General features: G+C 37.0%; 2 protein-coding genes and 1 long non-coding RNA gene across 11 annotated transcripts; all 3 read left to right on the forward strand.

Annotated features, from left to right (window-relative positions):
• Positions 1–223: 223 nt before the first annotated feature.
• LOC114142371 (uncharacterized) lies at positions 224–519 on the forward strand. The gene is made up of 2 exons (XR_003594995.1): positions 224–361; positions 431–519. It is a non-coding gene; the product is annotated as an uncharacterized LOC114142371 (long non-coding RNA).
• A 4,289-nt stretch (positions 520–4,808) lies between these two features.
• Positions 4,809–13,947, forward strand: LOC114142276 (protein tyrosine phosphatase type IVA 3). Of its 4 annotated transcripts, none has more exons than XM_028013475.1 (7): positions 4,824–5,189; positions 7,610–8,045; positions 9,174–9,292; positions 11,493–11,585; positions 11,668–11,798; positions 11,901–11,975; positions 12,801–13,947. In XM_028013475.1, exons 3-7 carry the CDS (start codon positions 9,197–9,199, stop codon positions 12,916–12,918), a joined length of 513 nt encoding a protein of 170 aa, XP_027869276.1. In that variant the 5' UTR covers positions 4,824–5,189; positions 7,610–8,045; positions 9,174–9,196; the 3' UTR covers positions 12,919–13,947. The 4 variants fall into 4 exon arrangements, with proteins under 4 accessions (XP_027869277.1, XP_027869276.1, XP_027869274.1 ...); XM_028013473.1 differs by having other exon boundaries at positions 4,827–5,189; positions 9,155–9,292; XM_028013474.1 differs by lacking the exon at positions 4,824–5,189 and adding an exon at positions 5,522–5,654 and having other exon boundaries at positions 9,155–9,292.
• A 1,728-nt stretch (positions 13,948–15,675) lies between these two features.
• zfat (zinc finger and AT hook domain containing) lies at positions 15,676–26,997 on the forward strand. Of its 6 annotated transcripts, XM_028013245.1 has the most exons (25): positions 15,704–15,756; positions 15,856–15,877; positions 16,784–16,942; positions 17,208–17,375; positions 17,510–17,638; positions 17,870–17,983; positions 18,063–18,179; positions 18,259–18,335; positions 18,478–18,536; positions 18,712–18,789; positions 19,032–19,180; positions 19,274–19,365; positions 19,589–19,737; positions 21,004–21,877; positions 22,503–22,608; positions 22,711–22,943; positions 23,333–23,414; positions 23,609–23,728; positions 24,797–24,970; positions 25,066–25,154; positions 25,362–25,500; positions 25,701–25,807; positions 26,089–26,176; positions 26,565–26,662; positions 26,739–26,939. In XM_028013245.1, the coding sequence occupies exons 2-25, from the start codon at positions 15,859–15,861 to the stop codon at positions 26,937–26,939; spliced, it is 3,621 nt and encodes a 1,206-aa protein (XP_027869046.1). In that variant the 5' UTR covers positions 15,704–15,756; positions 15,856–15,858. The 6 variants fall into 6 exon arrangements, with proteins under 6 accessions (XP_027869052.1, XP_027869051.1, XP_027869048.1 ...); XM_028013250.1 differs by having other exon boundaries at positions 15,677–15,877; positions 19,119–19,180; positions 26,739–26,997; XM_028013247.1 differs by having other exon boundaries at positions 15,677–15,877; positions 18,262–18,335; positions 26,739–26,997.
• Positions 26,998–27,292: the final 295 nt, after the last annotated feature.

A 27,292-nucleotide genomic window follows, 5' to 3' on the forward strand; every position in this document is an offset into this window, starting at 1 on the left:
TTTCTCTGAAATTATTTCAAATAATATTTCCCGTTGCTTCTCTCTCAGGTGTTTCCTTGTGGCACCTTGGGTTTTACCCACTGGTTGCCTGAGTCTCTCTACACTTTTGCTGAAGAATCGTTGACAGTTCCCGGATTCACGGCTACTGAATTCAGAAATTCAGTCGGATCGCTCTTCACCTCTCCTCACAAGAACTTAACTGTATGCCCTCCACTGCAAGCCTCTCCCATCAACCTCCAAAGAACTCTGTCTGGATCACACATTAGAACCTGGATCATCTCAAGGACCACTGCAAAGAGATCACAACCCCAGACTCCATAATACCTCCCCCCAACCTCCTGCCAGAAACTCATCACACCAAGTAAGACCATTCCAGTTCCTCATAATTCAACATGTATTCAACTCACCATCTCTCTCCCACTGCTTTCAGAGTTCTGATGACCCCGGCTTCCCATCCACAGGACAAGAACTGCACGTTCTCACATTTCATCATTGTCAAAATAAACTTTATTTATCTGATTTCCTGTTCTCCTGATTGTGTTCTGAATGTGGGTCAAAAGTTTGAACCCAACATGACACTTTGTCCTTCCTTCATAGATTTTTACTGAAAATGTAAAGGTGACAACTTGTGGTGGCAACCCCTCAGTCTGCAGGTGAAAGTCTAACTCTCCAGCTCTCGGCTTTCAAAATGTTCTAATTATACACACAGCAGCTGTTGCTGCCTGCCACATGCTCGACTCTGAGTGTATTTCTTCCATGTATGTGTGCGTCATGCCCTTTATGTGTACAAGGCTGGAAATGTCTGAGATAATAATCTGTGGAAAATATTCAATTTAGATTAGCTCAAGACTCCCACAACATTTTAAACAACCAGATCATATTTTCATATTTCAGAAAGTATTCACACTGCAATCAGAAACTTCAATGAATCTTCTTGGATGGTTAATTGATAATTCACAATGATGTAATTCATACTTGTGAAGTGTAATTAAAATTAAACTTTTTAAATTTCATTTAAATAACCAGCATCATGGAGACCAAGAAACTAAAACTGAGGATTACAGATGCTCTCAGTTTAAAGTGTACAGAAAAGAAAAATTGACCTCTCTAAGCTGGTGGGGTCATGATTGTAATGAAAGGTGGTTTTAAAATGTGTTACCACCCAGGGGCTAAATAAAATGCACAACATTATTTTCAAAAACATTTTTGTAAACATTTTTTTACAAATTCTACCTATTGGTTTATCACAAACAAATAAATATGTAGTTTATTTAGCATTTTTTAGGCAAAATCACAAAAATCTGTACAAACAGTTATGTAAAATCAATTTAAAAAAGGATTGGATAGTTAAAAAAATAAAACGCTCAGCGGAGTCCACAGTTCTCAAATTCAACAAGATTCTGAGGCTGTTGCTGAAAAGACAGTCACCTTCAGTTTTCAGCCTCGTATGTGGCTCAATCAGCAGGCCCTGAGCACAAGGCCTCAGGTATCTAGTGTCTATTTCAAGCTTTAAAAGGAAGTACTGAGGTTTTGTAATGCTCACTGAAGTCGGTAGGGCACCAATGTAAGTGGGTGTGAAATATTGTGATGTGTGAAAACTGCTAGTGAAAACCCAGCAGGTAGTGGACGTTTTGCAGGGAGATAAATAATGATTTGCTGGGGACATTCCTGAGGCGTTTCACAATAATTCAGTCTCAAAGAAATTAAAACATTAGTACCAACTCCCAGTTTAGACTGTGAAACAATTTCCAATTCTGACTTGGAGACAATATCACTCAATTTTTGCTGTTTTTCTTAAGTGACAAAAATACAAATTAACCAAAGACAGGAAATGAACATCCAACAAAAAAAATAAAAATGTCAAAATAGATCTTCAGAGAGATTTTTATAACAATGGCAAAAATCCCAACACTGTAATCCTTGCTTGAAAGGATTACAGTTAATTACCTTTACTGGGATAAAATTGATTTAATTGGAGTTTGAATTAAACTGAAGCTTTGAATTAGTTGGGGTTCAAAGGTCATAGAGTCCTACTAAATCAGAAATTCACACTGCATTTCAGACCGTCTCATGAGTGAGATCCTTCCTGTGGGACTACATTGCAAAATACTTGAGTGGAGGGCATGCACAGTCTAATTATGTATATCAGCATGGATAATTAGTGTCAATGTTAAGCTTCCCTGAACTCTTAATTCTGTCATCTGCTTCGAATGAAGGAACGATTTGCTTCACTTATGAGCAACAAGAAGATAAATGGCTAATCTTTCTCTTCAGTAGCTTCCATATACAATGTCTTTACTGGTATTTATCAGCTGTAAATAAACCGTTTTTGTGACAAATATGCTTGTATTAGAGACCATATTTTTACATTCAAGTGAGACTAGAAGCTTCTGAGCCAGATTAAAGCTCCCTTACAAAAGAATCAGAAGGTTTTAAATAGAGGCACTCATTGCATAACACCAAGAATAGCCTACCAAGAAGGATCAAGTACAACAACAACCTCATTTACTTAGTGTGAGGAGTAAATAAGAGAGACATCGCCCTAATGTTTACTCATTCACTGTTTTCAAGAATCGTTCATTACTTAGTGTGTGGTCTTGTTTTTAGTCCATTTACCTTTAAAAAAAAAACTGTACAACATTACCACAAATACAAAGGGAGCACCTTAAATTTAGCAAAACGAGTTAACTCCAACTGGGACAATAATGTATCTTCATAGCTAAGTTTGAGTTAGACATTTAATTTGAAAAAATGCTCTCTAACAAATATAAAAATACTGCAACTTTTCAAAAGCAGAAACACCTACAGTAGTTATCTCTGTTTCACTTTCAAGGTCTAGCCAGCAATCCTCAGTATTCACTATTTATATTATGATCCTTCCAATCAGTGAATTGTGAAGCCTCAGACACTTCCCTGACATTTCAATGAAGCTATGGTGAAATGATTCAGCTTAATATTTTGCAAGTCATCCTACTGATTTATTTAATAAAAATGGGAGTGGGGCCTTGAAAACACTCTTTTCTTTCCACTTACTGTGAGACTATGAGTTTGGTTGAGCAGTAAGACGCAACATGACTTAATTTTTTTCTTTAACTTGATGTCCAGAATTCCACATTTGAATTGCTTTCATATTCCTGCATCAGACCCATACTAATAACACCTCTGCTGTTGTCTGTAATGAATAGTGCATTAATTTAAGTTTCCACTGCTCAACCAAAAAGTTAAGCAAAATATATATTTTTTACCCCCACTCTCATTTATAGAGACTGTTTATCAGTAAAACTGTCAAGCTGACATTGGAATTTCTTATCACCTCTTCAGGCTATATGTGGGTTTGTTTGGGTTTCAAAACATCACAAGAGGAGCTAATGAAAACCAAAAGTGAGGTAATATCAAGCCAGAACATATCAGCCGAATACTTTTCACCACTGTGGATCCAAAACAGTTTTGACTGTCGGAAAACTTAAGCAAGAGTTTCTTTATTTGATGTGATAAACTGCACAGTTATTTTTAGCCTTTAGGCTTTTCACCACTGTGGGTGGGCAGTCACATTAACCTCAACTCGAAGTGATTGATGGAAAGCTAAAGCCTTAATTTGTTGTTTTTTTAAAAGTATGTTACATGTAATGAATGCCTTCTGACTAAAGGTGAACACAGGGCATTGCAAAAGTATTCATACCCATTACATTTTTTCCCTCATTTTGCCATGCTACAAGTTTCTATTTTGTTAAAAACTGTGGAGTGTATTTGTTTTCTTAAATTAGAACCAGTCAAACCAATTGTCTCCAGAATAGTCCAACTCTTCGCTATGAACCTAAGCTGTCAGGCTGGGCAAGGAGAACAGAAACACAGAGGGTCGTGGTACACAGGAACAGGAAAGCTGGTTAGGTTTGATGAGAAGTTGAATAGAGCTAAATACAGGGCAATCCTAGAGAATAACCTGTTGGAGGCTGTAAGAGACTAGTGACTGTTGCAGAAGTATGACTTTCCACAGGATGGGCTCTGTTAGCTAGAGTTACAGTGGTATGGTCTAGATCAAAGCAAAGTTATGTGATAGAATGGCCCAGTCAAGGTCCAGACCTAAATTCAACTGAGAATAGATAGTAAAACCTTGTTAATTGTTAATTGCCTCATCCTTGCATTGCAAGGATGTGACGCTCTGCAGAAGAATGGACAAAGACTAGATATTTTGGACCTGCAAAGGCAATAGAGACCCACCCCAAAAAATGTGCAACTATAATCTTGACTAATAGTGGGTCTACAAAGTTGACACAAGGGGGTAAATAATTTACTTTGTGTTGGTCACAGTAAATTTAAAAACCACTGTAGTGTGATAAAATGTAAAAATCTTCTAAGGGCGCAAAGAGCATTGCAAGTTATTGTTCATAAAATGTTTTTGGGAGGGAGCTAATCCGTCTTCTGATTTACTGTGATAACTTTGCAATGAGCTAAAATTCTTCATTCAAAGTAATGATTCTCTAAAATTAAACAAAGTTCAAATTGTCACTCTCTTATAGAGGAGTGTTATTCCATTAACGGAGGATCAGTGAGTTTACTTGTCCAGTCTGTCTGGAAGCTCAAACGACTATCTAATTTTAGATCTCTAAGGGAGAAGGGAAACAAGTCAATGTGCAAAACATAAACTGAAAAGAGAGCTCTACTTTTCAAAGAAAGAAAAAAAACCCATGTTATAATGGATGCATTGCAAACTGAATAGCAGGGAGTGAACAGAAGAGATAGAAGCAGTGAGAAAGACCAATTGCTTTAAAAAGGAAAGAGATGAAGGGGAAGAGTAACAGTGGGTACTACACTCCTCGTCTCTCTTTCTAAGAGCATTAACTCTGGAGTATTCTGGTGGTGACAGGAGTGTCAGGGTCAGATGGCTGCTCAGCCTGATTAGACCAGCTCACGGCAGATCTTCAGCCCAGCACACACACTGTACTCCTGCAGCAGAAGAGAGCCACGAACAGGCACATGCAGCACGTTGCAGTGACTACAGAGCCGGCCGGAAAGGACAGCAAGAAAGGGAGGAGGTTAATGTTCTAGTGGGTCACAGTTAGCTACAGGTGGTTGTAGAAATACCCCCCCTCCCCACTTCTGGATGTCTTTCTTGTTCGTTGTGGAAAACTACTAAAAATGAGGTGACTGAACAAAATCTGTGTTTGGAGGGGACACTGAGGACCTAAGTGGTAAGAGTGAACTCCTACAAATGTTGTTGCTGCTGTTTACATGTTGCCTGATGTGGTCAAATAACCAGAAGAAAAACAAACAAACAACCACAAAAAAAAAAAACACTCTAAATGTTTGCTGTGGAGCGCTCAAATGAAATTAAGTGAATATGTTGGTGCTTGCAGTGATTGGAATCAAAGAAGTTTGACAAATTCTCCAGAAGCGACAGGGTGGAGGAGCACAAGAGTGCACAGCTCAGTGCCAGTTGTTGGCACCAAAAATTTGATGCGTCATATAATCAGTCACTGGTATAGATTGAGCTATAAATACAGCTGTAGGTATTTAGTGCAGGTTTACTATAACAGGGAGTCAGCTGATTGTAATGTCAGCACACTAATCTTTTTGTGGCTGCTGTTGCTTCAGGACTTTGTTTTATTTGACTTTTTGCCTCTGTTTTGGATTTTGCTGTTTAGCAGTCAGAAAAGGTAAGACAGAAGCTCTTGACTTACTCTACCAAAACATTTCTGCAGGTGTTAAACTGAAAATGAGCAAAGGTAAATGAATTGTCAGAATTTATCTTGTGTGTGTGTGTGTGCTGCCATCGCAGCAGGCCTGTTCAGATACCATTTTCATCTAGCTTTAAATCAGAGCAACATCATGGACTCATAATGTTCATAAACATTCCTGATGGGGTTCCTTTGTTTTTCTTCTACACAAGTAGGACATCAACATAACTGCAAATTGGCTTTACTGCTTTAAATGGACCTGAGTGAAAGTAAAAAGGGAATCTCTATCCTGATTATAAACAGCACCGGATAAATTACTAATTATAGATTGTCAACAGGCTCCTGGTAGAGTGAGTCTGTGTGTTGGGTGTTAGAGATGACCGCACCTTACCTCTGGGCTTTTGCTGCTTGTTTTTCTAAGAATTTCTGAAGAGAGCAGAAGGTTACTTGTTGACTGGAAGCTTCATAGTTTTCTGATTCCATCAATATCTTGTCTGTAAAATCTTATAAAATAAAGAACTCAAACTTTCATTGAGGAATGAGGTCCTATTTTAAAGAACGAATTGTTATAAAAAATGCAAAACACGAAATAGTAAAAAAAAATCCATGCAACAAAACAACTGGCTATAATCTATAGGACTCTATTCTTTGATGCATAAATGAAAAATCTTATAATGCCTTAATTTTCCTGGTAGTTATTTTCATAGCTACCAGCTCAAAGAAAGAACTTGCAACACATGAGACAGAACATGCAGTTACTTTGTCTCAGCTATATTTAAGGAGCCAGTAACATGGCTTAGACAGTAAATGTCACTTAGATAAAAAGGATAAAGTGTAATGATGGATTATAAGTTTGCATCCACTGATTAATCTAAATAATATCAACATTGTTGATGTGAAGTAAGAAGAAGTATTTTCAAATAAAATTATATGGATGGTTTTGAGTTAAGTTTTTTATTTTTTATATATATTAAAATACTAAGACATTTACAACAGACAAATTCTGCTTGGACATAACAGCAGGGAAAATCTATACTTTCTTGTTGTTTGATAACAATATCCTTAGATATTTAGTATTTAGAACTAGTTTGAGGAGAAAGGCAAGCAAAGGAATGATATCAAGTTGAATGTGAATAATCCAATAATTATTATATAAACTGTCAAAATATACAACTGTCATCAGCACAAATATCTAAAGATGCATCAGGAATATTCTGCTCTATATATTTATTTGTTATACAAAACCTCAAGGGAAACTTTTATTGTATTAAGTAAACAGAAACAAATGACCAGAAAGATGGTAATAATAAAAAGAGCCAGTTGCTTCATCAGAAAGGCATCAATCTAAAGTTTTCAGCGAAATGTGTCATAATCTGCTGTGTCAAATGCTTCCAAATCATTATCAATATATTATTAATCAAAATTTTAAAAACAGTTATAGCAGGACTTGCACCAACACATGCTTAATCAGAAAAATACAGGAACCAAATGACATCTGAAAATACAAAAACAGGATCAGTACATGAACACTGAAAATACAGAATACAAAGTCTGTATTTTCAGACTTTGTGTGATTACACAGAACATATTGAAATGTTTTATAGCAATATTCTTAAAAATGTACTTTTCAGTTTCCAGAAAAACTCATCAACTTTAAAGAGTAAATACAAAGTAGTCAAATTAAAGATCTGAGGACTTTTGCAACTGTTAGGGTGAAAATATTATGTGGCAATAAGAGATAAATTTGTTTGATAGCTTTGTACACATTTCTCTCATTAATTCCTATTTTTGTGGAGGGTGCTGTAAGGAGCTAAGAGGGCTATTTTTCCATTTGTAACTAGTTAATAAACTACATAGCTTCTGGCTGATATTGTCCATCTATAAAGCTTAAAAAAACACAAACAAATATTTGTTTTTTATATTTTCTGTTTCAGAACCGTCGGTTGATGGCGTTTGTGCGGCAGAGTGGGGACTACTGCCACGCTCAACACATTTAGACGGTGTCTGGGACGATGCTGCGCCATGCAGTCTTGGGGCTATGAACACTGAAAGAGCGCTATCATTTGCCTTATGAACTCACCAGCTAATGGGGTAGCAAGTGGAGATTCAGCACTGAAAGCTGAACAGAGAGAAAAGGAGATAAAGAGTGACTGAGAGAAACAAAGCAAGCATCAGAGACAATCACAAGCATAAAAAGTAAGAGTGACACAGTGTAGACTACTGGACTATAGGACACAGGCATCAGATGGCATAGCAATCAAGAAGACACATCCTAAGGACTGGTGAATATACATCGGTTAAAACAGGAAGGAGGTCCATAATCATCTGGAGATTTAAGTTAAAGACAGCTACAAACTACTACAGCTAAAGGTAAGTCATATTTGGTCACATGATCTGGATAAAATGTTGTGCTACACCATTGCTTGAGCTGTTTACAACATCTACAAGATACTGTGAAGGTGGTTCTGCAGTAGCTTTTCTATAGAACATGATAATGTAACACATTTTAATGGAACAGGTAAGACTATTTTGAAAGACATTTTAAATGACAGTTTTAATTACTGACTATAATTTTATGTTCAAATACATCTGATATATGTACACACCTTAACTACTGGACTCAAGATATCTGACAGCAGCCCATTGTGTGTTTTCTGTGAATGTATTATAACACCTTTTACTTACAGATTAATTATACTATCACAGATCCTGTTTACAAATACAAATTACAAACAATAATTTGTATTTTTCGGAATGCTATGGGGAAGCTCATGCTAAATGAAGCCGGGCAAAGTTACAACTTTAAACAAGTGAGGTCAAAATCTTAAATCCAAACGTGCATTTATGCATTGTATTGTTTTTGACCTGAACTGTCTGACTTGTCTAAGCAGAAACTAGGTCCAATAAATTGCATCAACAATGATCTTTTAAATCTTGACCAAAGGAAGATGAGATTCTTTGTTATAATACAAAAAATGAATTCACTTACACACAATGCAGTTCTTGTAAGTCTATTATGCAAAACTTTTGTTTTATCAATAAAGCATAAAAGAATCTGATGGCATCAGATCCAAAGTTTAATCACAGAAAAAAAATTAAAGTCCTCTGTCTTGATTAATTTTATTTTCTGCTCTATTTTAATCAGTGTCATTGTCAAAATTTGTTTTAGGAACTTTATATTTTATATAATAGCAATGACTTATATTAGTCAGTTTATTAGAAATATTGCAATATTCAATATTTACAGCTGACATACAGGAAGAAAAATATTCACTAAAGAGTTGTCTGAAATTTTGAAAGATTGATTAAAATTGTTGACTTTATGGGCAAAATAAAATAATATATTTTAAATCCTTTTGTATAGAAAAAAAGGCCCTTCAAATTTTAAGTGGCTCAGATATCCTTAGCCATCCTTCAGTATGCTGAAGGACACTTTTACTTTGAGTCTTCTACTAACACATTCCTGCTACATTATGAAGGTCAAAGGTCTCCTTGCAGAGTCAAAGGTTAAACAAGCCACCATGAACCGTCCTGCTCCTGTGGAACTGTGCCACAAGAACATGAGATTCCTCATCACACACAACCCCACTGACAGCACACTCAACTCCTTCATAGAGGTGGGTGTGAACTCAGAGTGGCATAAGGAAAATAATCTTGTTATTGTTCAAACCTATGTAAGTGTATGCACACAAATGATATTGAAGTCAGTTTGTCCTGTTCACAAACTATTAGTAAATCGCAATTTTAAAGTATTTGACCCCTAGCAAATTTCTTCTGTCGTTGCTTTTATCCACATTTAAATGATCATTTGACAATTTTTATATCCAGAAATGATAAACAGGGTAAATGTACATATGCTGCTCCTTTTCAAATGGTGATTTATTTGCTTAAAAAAAAAGTTGCACAAACTAACCTGGCCCTATGTACAAAAGTGACTGCCTGTAATTAACCACATTTTTAGAACATTTTACCAGCTATGCTTTTTAAGGAAAAAAAAAAAACAAACAAAAAAACTTAATTATTACCTGTCAGACAATGTTAATCCACTCTGCCTGCTTGTGGTGGTCAGAAAGGCCAATGGCCAAAAGCTTGTCACCATTAGCTTGTGTAAATGTGTGCATGACTGGGAATGATCAATGTCATTGTACAGTGCCTTTGTGTGTCCAGAAAATTGCTACGCAAGTTATTTCATAAAAGACATCAAACAGTACCACCTCATTCTCATGCTCCAAATATTGTTTAGTCAGTGTGCATAAGGAAACTTTCAGCATAATGATCTGTATGACGAACATATCATCATACAGTTTGGAAATGGGTATAAAGCCATCTCTACGTTTTTGGAACTCCAGCATGCCCTAGTATGAACCATCATCAACTAATGGCAAACACATGGTTACAGAAGAGAGCCCTTCCAGAAGAAGATGGCCTGTTAAAAATGATTGCGGAACATGTGAAATTACAATTATCAGCATCTTGAACAAGTACAATATCTACAACTCTGCAGACCTTAGTTGCCTCATTTAAGTAAAATTCATGGTCAATAATGTTACAACCCCCCACAAGACCAATAAGGGTCAAGGCTGGCACTGGGTGTAACACAAAAAGAAGGCAACCTAAACAGTTGGTGTCAGTATCAAAAATATAGTTTAATTTACAGTTCAAGTAAAATGTCACTCACAGTAGACAACAAGCACAGGGAAGCTTTAAACTTCAGTCTCCAAGGCCAAAACAACAAACATAACATCCCACTCTTTATTGTAAAATAGAAACACTTTCTAGAAGAGAACTGAAAAAGAAAGTATAATACCTGAACTCCCTGACTAACCAAAAAACAGAAGAAAACAGTTAAACAAAATGGCAGAGAACCCCTACCAGCTTCCACTGTGAAGAGAAACAAAACTTTAGTTATACATTTGATGCTTCACAAGAATGCTCACAGCAAAACCATACAAAGTCTCCACAAACAATCAGCTCACTGACAAGATCACATCAGATCAAGGCCCAAGGAAAAAAGGGATCTGACAGCTCCGGTTGAAGCTCTTTATGGGGTGGCTGACGAGCTCCAACACTTTGCACCTGTGGCAGCCAGGTAAAGCTGAAACACAAAGAAAGAGCTCTCTCATGAAGAGAGGTCAGTGACCGTAACAAATAATAAGAAAGAGACTGACAAAAACACATGGTGATCACAAAAATATTCAATACCTTTGGGAAAATATTCAAAAGTATTCACCAGGGAAAGTGTGTGTCTTTACATCTGCCATGAAACTAACACGGCATTCTGGAAAAAAGATCATACAAAGAGCCAAACATAATAATGCTACAATTAAATTAGCGGGCTGGACAAATTAATATAACTGATGGAACCATAAACACTGGTTTATATCTGAAAAAATCTGAAGTTAGACAGCAGGAAAATGATCTGAAGCACACTTGCAAGTTAACCCTTAAATGACAAGAAAAACAGTCTTGCAGTAAAGTAGCCAATTCTGCACTTGTTAAAACCAAGTCAATGAAATGCCCCAAAGCCCTATCATGGGGCATAATTAATATCATTCTGCAGAGAACAGTCTGCCAAAATTCCCCCACAGCAATTTAAATTACTCTACACAGTTATTGTAAAAACTTGATAACACTGGTTATCAAGTTTGGGAGGCAATAACTTTTTCACACTGGACCAGGTTGGTTTGGATATCTTGGCACTTCTCTATTTCTTATTTAATGTCTCATATTGATATTTGTCTAAGATCAAAAACTTGTTTTACAGCTATGTCTTTAATTGTTTCACCACTGTTCTTTCCATGCTTTTCCTTTGCACAGGTCTTAAAAAGGTACGGAGTCACAACTGTGGTGCGTGTTTGCGACAGCACTTACGACAAAACTCCTCTTGAGAAAGATGGGATCACTGTGGTGGTAAGGACTCATACTTTTCATTTGACACACTCTTCATTTACACACCTAAACACAAAGATCCTGAGATCGTACTCCCTTTCAGGATTGGCCCTTTGATGATGGAGCCCCGCCCCCTAACAAGCTGGTTGATGATTGGCTGACTTTGTTGAAGAAGAAGTTTCAGGAGGATCCTGGGTGTTGTGTGGCTGTTCACTGTGTTGCTGGATTGGGAAGGTACAAGATAAAGGATGAAAATAGCTCAAGGAAAAATCAACAACTCTGAAACATAAATTGACACAGTCGCAGCAGTGAATGTTTGTATATACATACATGCAGGGCTCCTGTGCTGGTGGCTTTAGCGCTGATAGAAAGCGGGATGAAGTATGAGGATGCCATTCAGCTCATCAGGCAGTAAGTGTTAGATCTATACTATTAAAAAAGCAGAAATAGTTCTCACAATCTATTTAAGCTTGAATTTGAACAAATTATTATTGCTACGCTTTGAACTATTATCTATTTAAAACCACCACACTCTATATAGATTAAAATTATACAGAATATTCCTATTCAGACCAAAATGCATTTTTTAGCGTAATCAAATGATTACTCCAGCAAGTTTATTATTCTTTTAATATGGCCTTCATCATAAAGAAACAGCCCTATTTACTCAGCTAGATGAATATTTGTTATGATATTAATTCAGCTTTATATTTTTTTTCAAAAATGGGGGAAAAAAAAGAAACAGGTTTTGTGCTTTTAGAGCAGACAAATAAGCAAAAGGTTTCCAGCGTGTTATCATACCAGCATTGCTGACCAAATGAATGATGCTGACATCGGTAGCAATGGTGCAACTTCTGAAACCGACTCAGAGGGAAACGGTTGCACATGCCACATTCTGACAATCGGATTCAAGGAGTGGTGGCTGTTTGAGTGCACATACAAAAACTGAATTTTAAAGATGTTATTTTGCAGAGTATCTATCATTAAGATAGACATGAGGTGAAGAGTGCATTCAGTAGTTTTTAAATGATATTTCCCCCCAGGAGAGGACCAACACACAATTCCAAGTTTCATGATGAAGATCTGTGCAAAAAAACCCCCAACACATTTAATACAGAAAAATTTACCTGATCTAAGTTTTTAAAATTTACTGGTAAAATCTATCTGACAATTATTTAATATCTTATGGTATTTATTTATTGTAAAGCTATCCACTGTCTCTTTTGTTTATTGCAGGAAACGCAGAGGAGCCATCAACAGTAAACAGCTGACATACTTGGAGAAATATCGATCGAAACAGAGACTTCGTTTCAAAGATCCTCACACGCACAAGAACAAGTGTTGCATCATGTGAAAAAGCACTTTCACACACAAACACTGAAAGACTACTTGCACCCCTCACGAATGTCTCAGGAATCCAGTTGTATAGGCCTTACAGTGACTACACCGCCTCTCCCTGCAAATGTTGCTGTTATTGCAAGTTATTATTTTTCTTTTTACTGATTTCATATCTATTAATAAAAGTGGAATAAAAGGTGAAGAATATATATTATAAGTCAGAATGAAATGTCATAGAGTTTGGTAGCTGTAGAAAACGCTGGTAAGATCTTGGAGTCTGATGACAGGTAAGGCATCAAGGCACATGGTTCATCTTTAGAGTTATTTTATTATATTATGCTGAAGAAAATGTGTGGAATGGAACAAATTTTATTGTTTTTTTTTTTTGTTTTATGGCTGATGGTTGCTGCTCAACACCTAAACCTGTCCATGTTTAAATATCAATGCAAACAAGGTGAAGAGTGCGTTCAGTAGTTTGTCATTTGAATAAAATCAGAGGCAAACCTTAAATAATTTGCTCCATTAAAAAAAAAGAAGTTTGTTATGTTCTTGGATATTTGATCTTTGGTATTGGATCTTTTACACTTCCTTAAACATATTTTGGTTGTGTTTACATCACTTGTGTTTTTCCTGAATTATGTGTGTGCGCCACTTTTTCAGACACTTTATATTTAACAAAGCCACTTTTGGTTGATCACACTGCATGCACTTTTTATATGTAATTAGTTTGTCCGTGACCTGAAGATAATTTTCTTCTTGTCTTGAACAATAATATTTGATGAAACAAATAAGAGAAGAAAAGCAAAAATATAAAAGCAAATTATGTCAAGATTGTCCATCCGATATGTGTGCACAGTGTGATTTTAGTGCCTGAAGCTATAGAAAATGTTAGTGAATTTTAGGGCTGGCCTGAAGTGAAATTTTGATGTAATTGAATATAAAATAAACAAAAAAAGAATTAAACAACAAAAAGCTGTAAATGTCAGTATGCATTATAATGCACATTTTTTGCAATGTATAATAAAGATTCTATCAACAACTCTAATTTATTACCAATTGTATCCTCTGTCACTTTTACACCTACTCCTACACCCTCACAATTGCTTTCTACTGAACAATATGATGTAATAAGTCCAAATCATCATCCTGCCACTACTGTGTTTTACAGTTTATGTTAAGTGGTTATGCTGATATGCTATGCTGGGTTTACACCAAACACGATGCTCTGCATCTTGATCTAATTTTCGCTTGGCATTGTTCCAAAAGCCTTGTGGTTCATTCAAATCCATCCATCCATCCATCCATTTTCTGTTCACCCTTGTCCCTAATGGGGTCGGGAGGGTTGCCGGTGCCTATCTCCAGCTACGTTCCGGGCGGGAGGCGGGGTACACCCTGGACAGGTCGCCAGTCTGTCGCAGGGCAACACAAAGACATACAGGACAAACAACCATGCACACACACACTCACACCTAGGGAGAACTTAGATAGACCAATTAACCTAACAGTCATGTTTTTGGACTGTGGGAGGAAGCCGGAGTACCCGGAGAGAACCCACGCATGCACAGGGAGAAAATGCAAACTCCATGCAGAAAGACCCCGGCCGGGAATCGAACCCAGGACCTTCTTGCTGCAAGGCAACAGTGCTACCAACTGCGCCACTGAGCAGCCTCATTCAAATCTAATTAAATAAAAAAGAAAAACAATGGCATCATACCATATAATTTTTGAAGGAGAGGAGTTCATCTGTCTATTCTTCCCATCAAGTCACATGATGTTCTTTTTCCAATTGCATTGTCTTGAACTTAACATGTAATACTTTAACTAAGGCTTGCAGAGTCTGAGATACAACCCTGGAATTTATTATTATTATTATTATTATTATTATTATTATTATTATTATTATTATTATCAGTTTCTCTAAACCCCACATCTTCTGACATTGAATTTCCAAGAATACCAACTGCTTAAATGATTAGCAATGATCTTGAATGTTTACCTTCTGAATAAAAAACGTCACTGTATGATCTCCAAATAGTTTGGAAGTGATCCCATTAGTCCTTTGAGAACAAAGGGTTGCAACACTGATAGTTGCAGATATTTTGTATCCTGGCATTGAGTGGAATAACCTCAGTAAACTCCTGACCAGCAAACTGCAAATCTCCAACTTTTATTGACGTGGTCACAAAAAAACAAGGTTAGTTTTCCAATACATATTTCTTGAAGCTTTCTAAATCCCAGGACTGCATATAACAATGAAACATAACTTCAACAGACATAATGTTTACTAGAAAAAGTTGTCAAATCCCACAGTTTCATCTCAGTTAATGAATATTATTGTTTAGTCATCAAGTAAATAATTTCAAGTCCTTCTTGCTACTAAATAAATAAACCTTGTACAGGCAGAAAATATTATAATATACCATAAAAAATAAGTATTGATGACTGCTTATATAATTACTAATTATATATAAATAATTAATTTAAGTCATTTTTTAGCCAACCTGTTGATAAGATGTTGATTGTGTCTTCAATCACTGTAATGAGCCTTCTTAAGACACAACTGTAAACAACTTCAGTAACCATATTTCTTAAATTTCCTTTATGCCCAATGTTTCTTTTATATGCCTTAAATTAAACACTTATTTTTTCACTGGACAAATTAACTTGCTTTCACGCTTATTTTCTCTATTTAAATGCGTTTTGCATTGTGCAGTTGCAGTATTATCTTCCCGTCACTTAGGGGCGCTGTGAGGTTACCTGTTCAGACAGTCTGCTGCTTGTGCTATTTACTTCCGCTGACTGGAGAGACTTGTGTCGCAGATTCGACAGATATTCGTGACTTTCTGGAGTATATGTACTTTTCAAATGTTTATTTAGATATTATACACTGCCATAACGTTTCTCATGCCAGTGCATAATTAGTTTCCTTTTTGTTTTTGTCAGCGCTTGACAGAAAATGAATGGAGAAAAAGCAGGTAAGAATTTCTGTTAATTTCAACGCGAATATGTTGGTGGTGTCCTCATTTTGTTTTTGGTCACTATGGTATTTACATACAAGTAGCACTGCAAAAGTATTCATAACATTTATATGACATTCATTTTGTCACGAGCTACAAACTTCACGGTATTTAACGTGATTATTCTGTAATAGACGGCAGTAATAATTGCGAAGTGGAATGAAAATTATATGTATTTTCAAAGGTTTATGCAAACAAAAGTGTCAAAAATGTGACATGTTTGTAATCAGCCACTTTTATTGTGTGATTTAATCTTTGTATAAACACAGCTCTTTAGTGAAGACCTCAGAGGGTTATAGAAAACATTAGAGAAGAAAAAGCATCACAAAGAGCAACAGATATTCCAGGGACAAAGTTGTGAAGAGGTTTGAAGTGCACTTAAGATTAAAGAATATCCCTAAACCCAATGGAGTGTCTATGGTAACATTTAAAAATTGTAACTTTCACAATCACCATCCAGCTGGAATGAACTTGAGCCATTTTGCAGAGGATAATAAAAACAAATCTTTCTTGAAGTGTATATCTGGTGGATAAATATCCAAAAAGATTTGGATTTGTCATTGCAGCAGTGTGAGCTATTGACTCAAACACATACACAAAATTCTATCTGTGTAAAAGAAAAAAGTAGCACCTAACAATTACACACTACTTTGTGTTGATTTGCAACATAAAACATTAATATATAACTTAACTGGTATAATATAACATTAAATATTAGTAAAATATATTAGAGTTTGTAGTTGCAACATGACAAAATGTGCAAAAGTTCAAGGGATATGAATACTTTTGAAAGGTGCTGTATGGTGCTCGTGTGTTGATCTCTGTAACCCCGACCTTGAATATTTTTCGTTTCTGTCCCTCCAGCTGGCTCTGTGTTCATGTGTCGCCTGTGCAACCTGTTCTCGCCCAATCACTCCGAGCTGCTGGCACATTGCTCTGAGAATCACCCCCAGCATGAGTCCCCAGACAGCATTATTACTGCACTGCAGCCGCTCATAACTGAGCCTGTGGAGAAGCTGTTAGGTAAAAGTACTATGGTGTTACGAGAATCTCCTACAAGTTATCTCAACTGGCATTACTCCATTCACTCAAATTAAGAATTAATACTATTATTTAACATAAAATATAGTATTCAAACGGTATCCTATTTATTGCATGAAGCCATGTATGAACTTGATGAAATGTAATACAAACAAAATTTTGAACAAAGAAAAAATTTTGTCATCCTGAAACACATTCTAAATTGGCATTCTTCTTTCTTTTCCTTGTTACTGGCTCTGGCTCTTAGACAATCCAATTAAGCGAAAACGAGGAAGACCAAAAGGTTCTACAAAGAAGTTACGGGGGGACTTGATGGACCAGACCACTGTTGCGGCTCAGAGTGCAGAAGAAAATCTAAAAGAAAAAGAATCGAGACTCAAAGATGGACAGCAACAGTGTGGTTTAGTCAAAGATGGTACTGTTTCCATTTACATATAATCCATAATTCTGTCATTTTGGTCTTCAGAGTCATTACATTTGGCCCAGATAGCATTTAAATATGCAACAAATGGTGTTGTTAATGCTTCTTGTTGTCTTTCTTCTATAAAGGTGAAAGTCAGGATGGAGCTTTAGGGCGTGAATGCAGAGTCTGCCATCGCACATTCAGCAACAAACGACAGATCCTCAAACATATCTGCCTTAGAGAGGAAGATGAAGAGGATGATGTCCAACAGCATGGTAAAGATAGAGGGGACAGATGGCAGTAGCCCAGCAGTATAAACAGTGTGTTGTGAAAGTCTACTGTTTTTACTGCTTTTCTGTAGAAGTAAAAGCTTTACTGTTGCTTTACTGTAACTGTTAAGATGCATTTTTGAATGAATGATTATTTACTGTCCAAATATCCCACAATTGTTAGAAAGAAAAATAATACCTCATGACAACTGGATTTTAAGTTGTAACAATTAACAGATGAAGCCTTGATAGGAATTACTTCAGGTGCAGAAGAAGATGTTGGTTCCAGAGGAACAGATTCAAACCAAACAAAACAAAAACCAACAAGATCTGGACTGAAAAGACAGAAAGGTGAGTGTGTTATTTCAAGGGCACATTTTGTAGTTATTTATTATCAAAGGAAACTAATTTTTTTTCTCTCTACATTTAGATACCAGCAGCTCTAATCTCACAAGCATCAACCAAGTTTGCAGCGAAGGAGGAAAAACAACGGGACAGAAAAAAGCTCTGATTAATGTTGTTCTGACAGAAGACGAAATACTTCCAGGTTGAGCTAGTTTTACTAGTTTTATAGTTTATCTACAAATGTTATTTTTAGAAGCAAAGTAATGTTACTTTGAATGCAGCAGGTGTTTGCAAAATGGTGACAGTAGAAAATACTGCAGCAGAAACAGAGTCTTCAGCTATTCAAGGTCAGCATCAGGTAAGCAAAAATATTAGTTTGCACTATTAAAGGGTAATTTCTGCAATATTATAAAATTTTTGCTAGTTTTTAGAAACTATTTTCTTTGATCAGTGAAGTCTATCTTAAAGTTGTTTTTTTATTGAATATTTTGTCTAATCAGCTTCTTGCAAGTGGAGTTACAGTCTGTGAAAATAACCAGACACCACAAGATGATCTAAGGTAAAGAGAAATCTCTGTTTTCTTTTATATGGGATGAAAAGCGTGTCTTGGAATTATAAACACTAGAAAAACAAACTTATGCAATTTATGATTCAGAAAAAAATTAGTATTTGTAGCAATGAGAAACATTATAGTTTTCATATACAGATGTGATGTTGCTTTGTTCTCCTCGCAGCTCTAATCTGAAGTCAGGAACAACTGCTTCAACCAGCAAGGGATTCCAGGAATATTCCATCAAGCAAGATGCTACCAAGTAATATATATATAGTATACTGTCAATATCTGTCAAAAGCAATTTTATTAATTTTTTAAAGTTCATTAATTTTGCACAAAATTACAGTTTGCCTTTTAAAACAAAATTATTTGTATGTTAAAAATTAAATTTTCATTGCTTTATAAAACCAGTTACGATGCTGACAACACTATTCCTCCAAAGGCAGCAACAATGAAATGAGTTCATGTGTGCAAAAAATATACTCTGTTTCTTTGTTCTAGTTTACTCCAGAGCAAGCTGAAGATCTTTGCCTGTGAGTTTTGTAATAAGATCTTTAAGTTCAGACATTCATTGGTTGCCCATCTGAGGACACACACAAAGGAAAAACCCTTCCAGTGTCCACACTGTGACTACGCCTCAGCCATCAAAGGTAACTCACCGAGTTAGTGGAAGGAGATAGGAACAGTTCAGTATTAAGAAAAAAGAAGAAAATGTTAAGTTGTGTGTATTTTGTTCTTTAAAGCTAACCTGAATGTTCACCTGAGGAAGCACACAGGAGAGAAGTTCAGCTGTGATCGCTGTGCCTTCAGCTGCCTCAGCCCAGGACACCTAAAGGTGGTGTTATCGTTACCCTTTGCAAATTAGATTAGCGGCAATTTCATTTGTCATCTCATTGTTAAGGTTGTAATAAAACATTTTGTTGATGCTCTAGCACTTCCTAACTTCATGTTTATTATCTGTGTCTGTTTTTTGATAAGGTTAGCTTAATTTCTTAGGTTGAAATGATTGTTACTAATTCCCTGTTGATAAATGAGCCTCAACATTTCTGCTAATCCAGGTTCACACAGAGAGAGTCCATCTGAAAATGAAGCAGCACTGCAGCTTTTGTGAGAAAAAGTACTCTGACGTGAAGAACCTGTTGAAACACATGGAGACACGGCACAACCTGAAAGACTCTGCTGTCCTCCAGACCTACCAGCAACTAAGGTGTGATCCTTCATAGAGGTTAATTACCTGTAATATTAAGACAGTTCATCATGGACATAAATTTCACAATAGCGTAACAGGTGCTTCTAGACCTTATTGTTTACATGAACATTTGTCAAGATGAAGTGATCACAAAATTTGAATTTATTGTGTTTTTTCTCTAATCCACACAAGGTTAAAATTCTTAAAATAGGCTCAAACATAAATGTTTGTATGTATACATACACAAACACTAACATTAGGGTAGAAATGGTTTAAAAAGAACCCATAGACTCTTTGTTGACTCTGTGTTGCCATCAACAAGCTCCTGGCATAATTCTGTCTACATATTTGTATACTCATCTTTGCATAAAATAACATGCTGTTATCACATTTGATAAATTATAAAACCAGTATTGATCAGCACCTTCTTTGTCCAGGTAATGTTAAACTTGCTTCAGTGTGGATAGCACCTGTAGGTGTTTGAATTGTTTCCAGTTTATAATAGGCTGGACCAATTGCCATTTATCTGAAGTGACTATCGGGATTCCATCCATTTTCTAACACCCTTGTCCCTAGTGAGGTTGGGAGGGGTGCTGACAATCGGGATTAATGGCTAAAATTTAAGAATCAAGAGGGCAATGATTCCCAAATCATCCAAAGTGGTTTAGGGAGGATCCCTCAAAATTAATGATCAGCTTTGTGGCACAAAGCTTACCATTTCTGATAAGAAAGGTAGCCAAATATTTAGTCATAGTAATGAAAGAATCTTGTTGATGGCCAAAAATGTGTGGTTGCTCTGCAGCTTGAGACATTAGCCAAAACAGTTGAGGGGATGTATGTGTATATTTGAGCCTGTATGCCTTATGTGGACTATCTGTGGAGTGCAGAAATTCTACTTGGATTCAAACTTGTGTTCCCAGTTATTTTGTTTACAACTCATTTGCAATGTTTCTAATCTCATCAGTACATAAAGAAATTGTTCAAATAAGCATTTAAAAGCCTGGAATTAAACTTCATCCTCATTCTATCTCTGATGGATGGATGTAAGTTCATGACCAGAACATATTTTGTTCTTTAAGTTAATTCTAGTTTATTTCTAATATCCATTCAAGACTGTAGGGCAGGGCCCAGATTTCCAGTAATAAATTTTACCAACTTGCATGCAGAAATAACTTATAGATCCTTAAATGTGTTTCTAACCATGCCTTTATGTAAAGATTTAAACAAATATTTGCAAAATATAGCAGGTGTATTTTTTGTCTTACACATCTGCACTTTCTGCAGGTTAAAGACTCGACAGGGCCTCCGGCAGCTCCTGTACCACTGCCCCACCTGTAACCGACGCTTTAAGAACCAGCAGGAGCGAGAGCGCCACCTGCTGATCCATGGGCCTCAGCCACCCTTTGCCTGTCTACTTTGTGACCACACTGCAACCAAGATGGTCGCCCTCGCCGCACACATCAGGAAGCATCTCTTTTTGTACGTGTGCAGTGTGTGCGACAAAAAACTGGTCAGCTCACAGAGGCTGAGGAGCCACCTGGAGGAGAGTCATCCTGAGCTGGACATGGAGCAGACCTTCATCAACTGTATCAACATCAGCTACTATCTGATTCTGCCCGAAGGAGGTGGAGAAAGTGAGGAGGGTGGGGAAAAAGAGAGGGAAGCAACTTTCAAGGAAGGTGAGGCTGCCAGGACGAAGATAGAAGGCAACAAAGGTCTTGGTGGAGATGATGAGGAACTGAGAAATGATGGGAAGCAACAGCAGGACAAAGAACAAACCCAATCTGTGCAGATGATGGAAGAAGAGAAAGGAAAACAAGACAGAGAGAGCATAGGTGGAGCTCAGAAAGAATCCCAGGACAAATCCAATGAGGCTGCAGCTGAAGAGAAATTACTTAATTCAGCTGCATGTGTTTCTGCTGCTGATGCACATGCAGAAAAAAACAATTCGTCTTCATTACCCGTTGGCTTCAACAGCTCATCTCTGAAAGACAGGACTCAAGAAAACACACAACCAGATGTTGTAAACTCATCTGCAGTCAGCAACACAGCTTCATCTTCATCATCAGGAGTTTCTAACTCTTCAGATTCACCTGGTGAAATACATTTATCTTCAGCCTCCCAGGTAGAAGTCAGCCAAACTTCACCTGCAGAGAAGGTACATTTAGAGATAATGTAGCATAAAGATAATGTAGTATAATGTCCTGAAATATAATGGAACCATGACTTTGTTTCACTACTTTGGTTCACAGTTTAAATTTTAATGGCTGCATTATTGTTCAGATTATTTAAAAAAAATACTCTTTTCAATCAACTCTGTAGCTTGATTTGTGTTTTTCTTACACAAGACCAGAAAAATCCAGCTGTACAGAAACTTAGTTTGCTTTGGGAATCTTTTAATTATTTTGATTTACATAATATTATATTATTTCTGTACTGAGGAAGGAGGAAATAAAATTCACAAAGTATTATTTAACAAAACCGGTTAATTAAAGCTTGGCACTGAACCTAGAAGAAGACAACAAAATGTGACTAAAGAAAAATAATAAAAATAGATGTCTGTTTATCAAATATAAGATGTCCTGCAACACTGTTCAGAAACATCCTCCTACTGAAGAAGCGTGCAATTTACAGAGATTTTACAATGATTTATCCTAAATTATCCTAAACCATAATCAACAAATATTCTCTATAAAATTCCACTAGGCTATCACAAGTTTATTTAGTCCTGCTTGTTTTGATCTTAAAGTTTTTCTCTTTGCTTCCTCTTGTTTTTCTATCAGAGCGCCTTCGAGCAGGTGTTTTCGTCTCTTCAGAAAACCCGCCTCGATATGGAGACCTATCAGAGGCTCAGGAAAATCTACGGAGACCTTGAATGTCAATATTGTGGTGAGATAATAGTGGTTATGTTTTATTGTTTTTCTTCTTGTTTGTTTTTTTATTTTGTATTGTGGAACCAGCTGCTTTAATCCCATAGCCTCTCCCTCATAGGTAAGCTGTTCTGGTACAAGGTTCATTACAACGTCCACGTCCGCACACACACCAAGGAACACTTGCATTACTGTTCAAAGTGCAGCTACTCTTCCATCACCAAGAGCTCACTGAAACGGCACCAAATCCAGAAGCACAGTGGCCTGCTGCTGCCTTGTTCGAGTCCTGACTGCAAATACTCCACACCTGACAAATACAAACTGCAGGCACATATGAGGACTCAACATGAACAGGTAACCAGTCAGAGGAGATCTGTTGTATTATGCAAAAATTTATGATGGAGGTTCAACTTCCAGCATGATCACTCATTTAGTTGTATATACACTAGGACCAAAATATGTTCTTTGAACGGCCCAGTCAAAGTTTAGATGTAAATCCTATTGAGAATTTATGGGAAGTCATTAAAGCTGATGTTTGCAGATGCTCTCCATTCAATCTAACTGAGCTGACCTAGAGCAGGGTGTATATAAGTACACACTATGTTTTCAGAGTTAGAATTTCAACATAATCTATCACAAAAGCTAAAAAATTACAATGAATATGTGAAAAAGTTGAAGAGGTATGAAAAGTCTTGCAAGGCTCTTGTTTATTTCTACTGACGCCATGTTGTTGTTGTTTACAGGAGAGCTGTGCTGTGTGTCCCATCTGTCGACGCACTTACCCACAGCACAGATTAAAGCACCACCTTAAATCATCCCACCCAGGTAAGAAAAACAAATTTATTCCTAGTAAAACAGACCAACAATACAATCGGTTTTCGATAATGTCTTCATTTTGGAATTGCATTTAAATGTTTCCTTTGAAAAAGTTGTGACTTGTAAGATTTTCCTCATTTTCATTGTGGAGGAGCCAGTCAGTGGTTTCATGATTCTGTTTTTTGTTAATATGTGTTTGACAGATAAAGTACCTGTTGGAGGTAAAGGACCGATGGTGCAGCGTGCAGAGAAGTGCCCTTACTGTGACTCCTACTTCCTGAAGAACAGCAGTGACTTTCAGCAACACATCTGGGCCCATCAAGGTTTGCTGGAAACTCAAATGAAATACGCTATCGCTGCTGAGGTCTGCAACAATAACATTCATAGTACTTGGTGATTGTATCCTTACTTTGTCAGCTGAGCTTCCATCTGTTTCTGCTTCTGCCTGCTTGCCCTCCACAGGGAAGGAAGAGAAAGTTAAAAACACACACTTATGTTGCTGAGGCGAATGACCAGATGTAATCTAGAGGGTCTTTGCAACAGTTTATTTGTCTGTTCGACATATTGCACCATGTTTTTTACCCTCTTGTGTTTCTCTTTCCGTGAAGTGGTTCAGATTGTTTACGTATCTCAACTTGAGCAGCTGTTTGTTTTGCTTGTTAATTTTTACCACCACATGTTCTTCCCGGCCTCTGACACACTCCCGCTTACCTTGAAGAGCTGTTTACCTTGAAGTTACAGCTGCTCTCAGGCTGAGTTGCTGCAGAAGCCTGCAGACAGATAGCCAGCACAGGTGTTAATGAAGGTCTCAGAGGACGCTGGCATTTTTTAAATCAGAGCTGCAGCTTTCACATTTCTGCTGGTTCGGTGGTGTTTTTGACACTCATCAGCAGTGATAGCTGCAGTTGCGAACGAGCCAAAAAAAATAATTCTATTGTCAAAGAAAACCCAAAGTTTGACTATTTTACTGCAGCAAAATGCCACTCTGTTTACATAGGTAGCCATACAAAACAGTGCCTTGTAAAAATATTCTATCTCTTTAACTTTGTTTGATATTATAGTAAATTTCAATGTATTTAATTTTAATTTTATGGAATATAATATGGTTTGTAATTTGAAATATAAATGCATAACTTTTTTAAAATTATTTTTATTCTCCAAATGTTTAAATATGTTAGTTTGTCACCTAGTATCTTTATGAATTTGAGTACAAGGCCCCTTTTAAACAGACATACTGCCTTCATATCCATAACAGGGAGTAACCTTGTTATGGATATGAAAGGGAATAACAGGGAATGACCTCTTAGTATTTTGTTAATGCACAATGAAGAAAATATTAATATGTGTGATTCTGAAGTGTGAATCCTGTGTGTGTGTGTCAATCTGGTTAGGTTTGAAGCCCTACGTCTGCAGTGTGTGCAGCTACTCGAGCTGCAATCGGAGTAACCTGAAGACCCACATGAACCGACACAGCAGTGAGAAGCATCATCTCTGTGATCACTGTGGTAAAAAGTTCAAATCTAAGCTCACGTTGAAAAGTCACCGACTGAACCACACAGATGAAGGTAGGCAATATATGGCTAAGTTATTGGCATAGATTAGCAGAAGTGTAAAAACAAATGGTGGTAATCGAAGGGGAAAACATTCTGTGTCCGTTCAGGGAAGAGGTTTCAGTGTTCGGAGTGTCCTTTTACGTCTGTTTTTAAACCTTCCTTGCTCAGACACATGGAGCAACATGCTAAGTTTAAGGTAGGAATCCACATTTAATAAATGCAACCTCAGTTTGTACTTCTATTATTTTTAACGATCCACAGAAAATAATGTACATAACATCTGTTTTTGTAAAACAAAGTGTAGTTTGAACACAGAGATTTTGCACACAGACTAAAACGCCTAAACTGACTGTCATTGGCAATCTAATCTGATTCATACTGTAACATGAATTTGTGTTTTCAGCCATTTCGTTGCGCTCACTGCCATTACTCATGTAATATTGCCGGTGCTCTGAAGCGACACTTCAACATCAAGCACCCAGAAGAAACTTATGAGAATGCTGGACCAGGACTGCCAAACTCTGAAACCCTGAAACAGCAAGGTGCTTAACTCCAAACTCTGTCACCACATCTGTCACAATCTCTGAAGTTCCATTTAATCACAGCAGTATGGAATATATACTAGATAGAACATTAAAGGAATGCAATGAAAAGCTAGAAGACTTTGGCTTTCAAATGTGTAAAATTTGTGCATAAAAATGTGGTTAGCCTACCCTCATTTCTTGTTGTTCTCCTGTGCTAGGTGGGATGAAGTGCCCAGAGTGTGAGTTTGTTTATGGAACAAAGTGGGAGCTGACCCGTCACTTGAAGACTAAACACAATTTGAAAGTGGTCGAGGGTAACTGGCAGGTAGCTACTATACAAATACACAAGAAACAAAATAACAACAACAAACAGATTTCTGTCTGTCTGTCCGTCCATCCGTCTGTGCAACATGACTCCATATAAGCATTTGTTTTCCCACCATATTTCCTTCCTTACTTCCTGGCTGTACATTTTAATAAATTTGGAAAGAAAAAGAAATAGTATGTGAAAAATGTGCAGGTGCCCTGTGATATGACTATAAAGTAACTCTTGTGTTTGTCAGGTAAGGTGCTTTTCATGCAGTCTGTTGTTGTGTGCCTGAGCAGGTGGCTGAGGAGACAGAAGCTCAGTATGTGTCTGTAGAGAATGAAGAACACCTGACAGAAGCACCTTTAGCAGTTCTGGAGGACAACGGTAAGCATGATAAAAGCACAATTAGTTTATTAGCCGAGCTTGTGAAACTCCTTTTGCAGCATTCACTTTTTTTGCTGCTTCTGGCACAAATAGTGTTGCTCATGTCTAATTCTTTTCCGAGTGCTTTGCAAAAGTGCTCTGGTCAGATGAGACCAAAATGTAACTTTCATGCTCTACATGAAATGTGTGGTGGAAACGTGACGGTGTGGAAATATATTTATTCAGCTGGGACATGGAATTCAAGTAGAAATATTCAGGGTGTGGCTGTTGCAGAACAACACGTAAAGTAGTGTAAAGAAAATGACTACTTCAGCAAGTATTCATTTACTTACTGTGTAAAACTGATGTTCTTCTTCAGTGATGACAATACTTGAATACATTTTCTCAGGTAATGTCCAGCAGATCGCTGAACTGAGCTCAGAGACTCACAGTGCAGTAGCCTCCATGGTAGCAATGGCTCCAGGCACAGTGACTGTGGTACAGCAGGTAAATATAATCACTGCACTTTATCTGAAACTGATTGGTTCTTTGAATCTGCATTGACCTTAAGCTATTGGTAAAGGTGCAGGTTGCTCAGGATCATGCAGTGGGTGACTGCAGCAACCAGCTGATGGTGGTGAATGCAGATGAGGGACTCGATGGCAACCAGGTGATGGTGGTGGAGGATGGACATGGCCTGGATGCTCTAACGGTCCTCACTCAGGGAGAAAACACTCACCACTACATCGTATACATCCAGGAGCAAACTGTGGAAATCAACTAGCAGTGTTCACATTTCAGCACTATGTAGCAAATGGCAATAAATTTAATGAATATATGCTTTTCATTGTCAAGACTGTTCATTTTCCTTCTTTTTTTCACTCATAGAAAGGAACTCATGAAAATAATTGCAGTACATCATTGCATGTGTTTGAGACATATGTTGTACAAAGTAAATTTCTAAACAGATTTCGTGTTTCTACTCTAGCATAACTCTTTAGTGGTTTTATTTGTTCAAAACTGGTCTATGTTATCATTCTGGGATTTTACCATTGCTGTTCGCTAAAATAACTGACCTGGTAAGGAGTAACAAGGGTCAGGTTAATAGGTCCCCTTGCTCGCTTACACATTTTTTCT

The sequence above is a fragment of the Xiphophorus couchianus genome, chromosome 3, assembly GCF_001444195.1.
Source record: "Xiphophorus couchianus chromosome 3, X_couchianus-1.0, whole genome shotgun sequence".
NCBI lineage: Eukaryota > Metazoa > Chordata > Actinopteri > Cyprinodontiformes > Poeciliidae > Xiphophorus > Xiphophorus couchianus.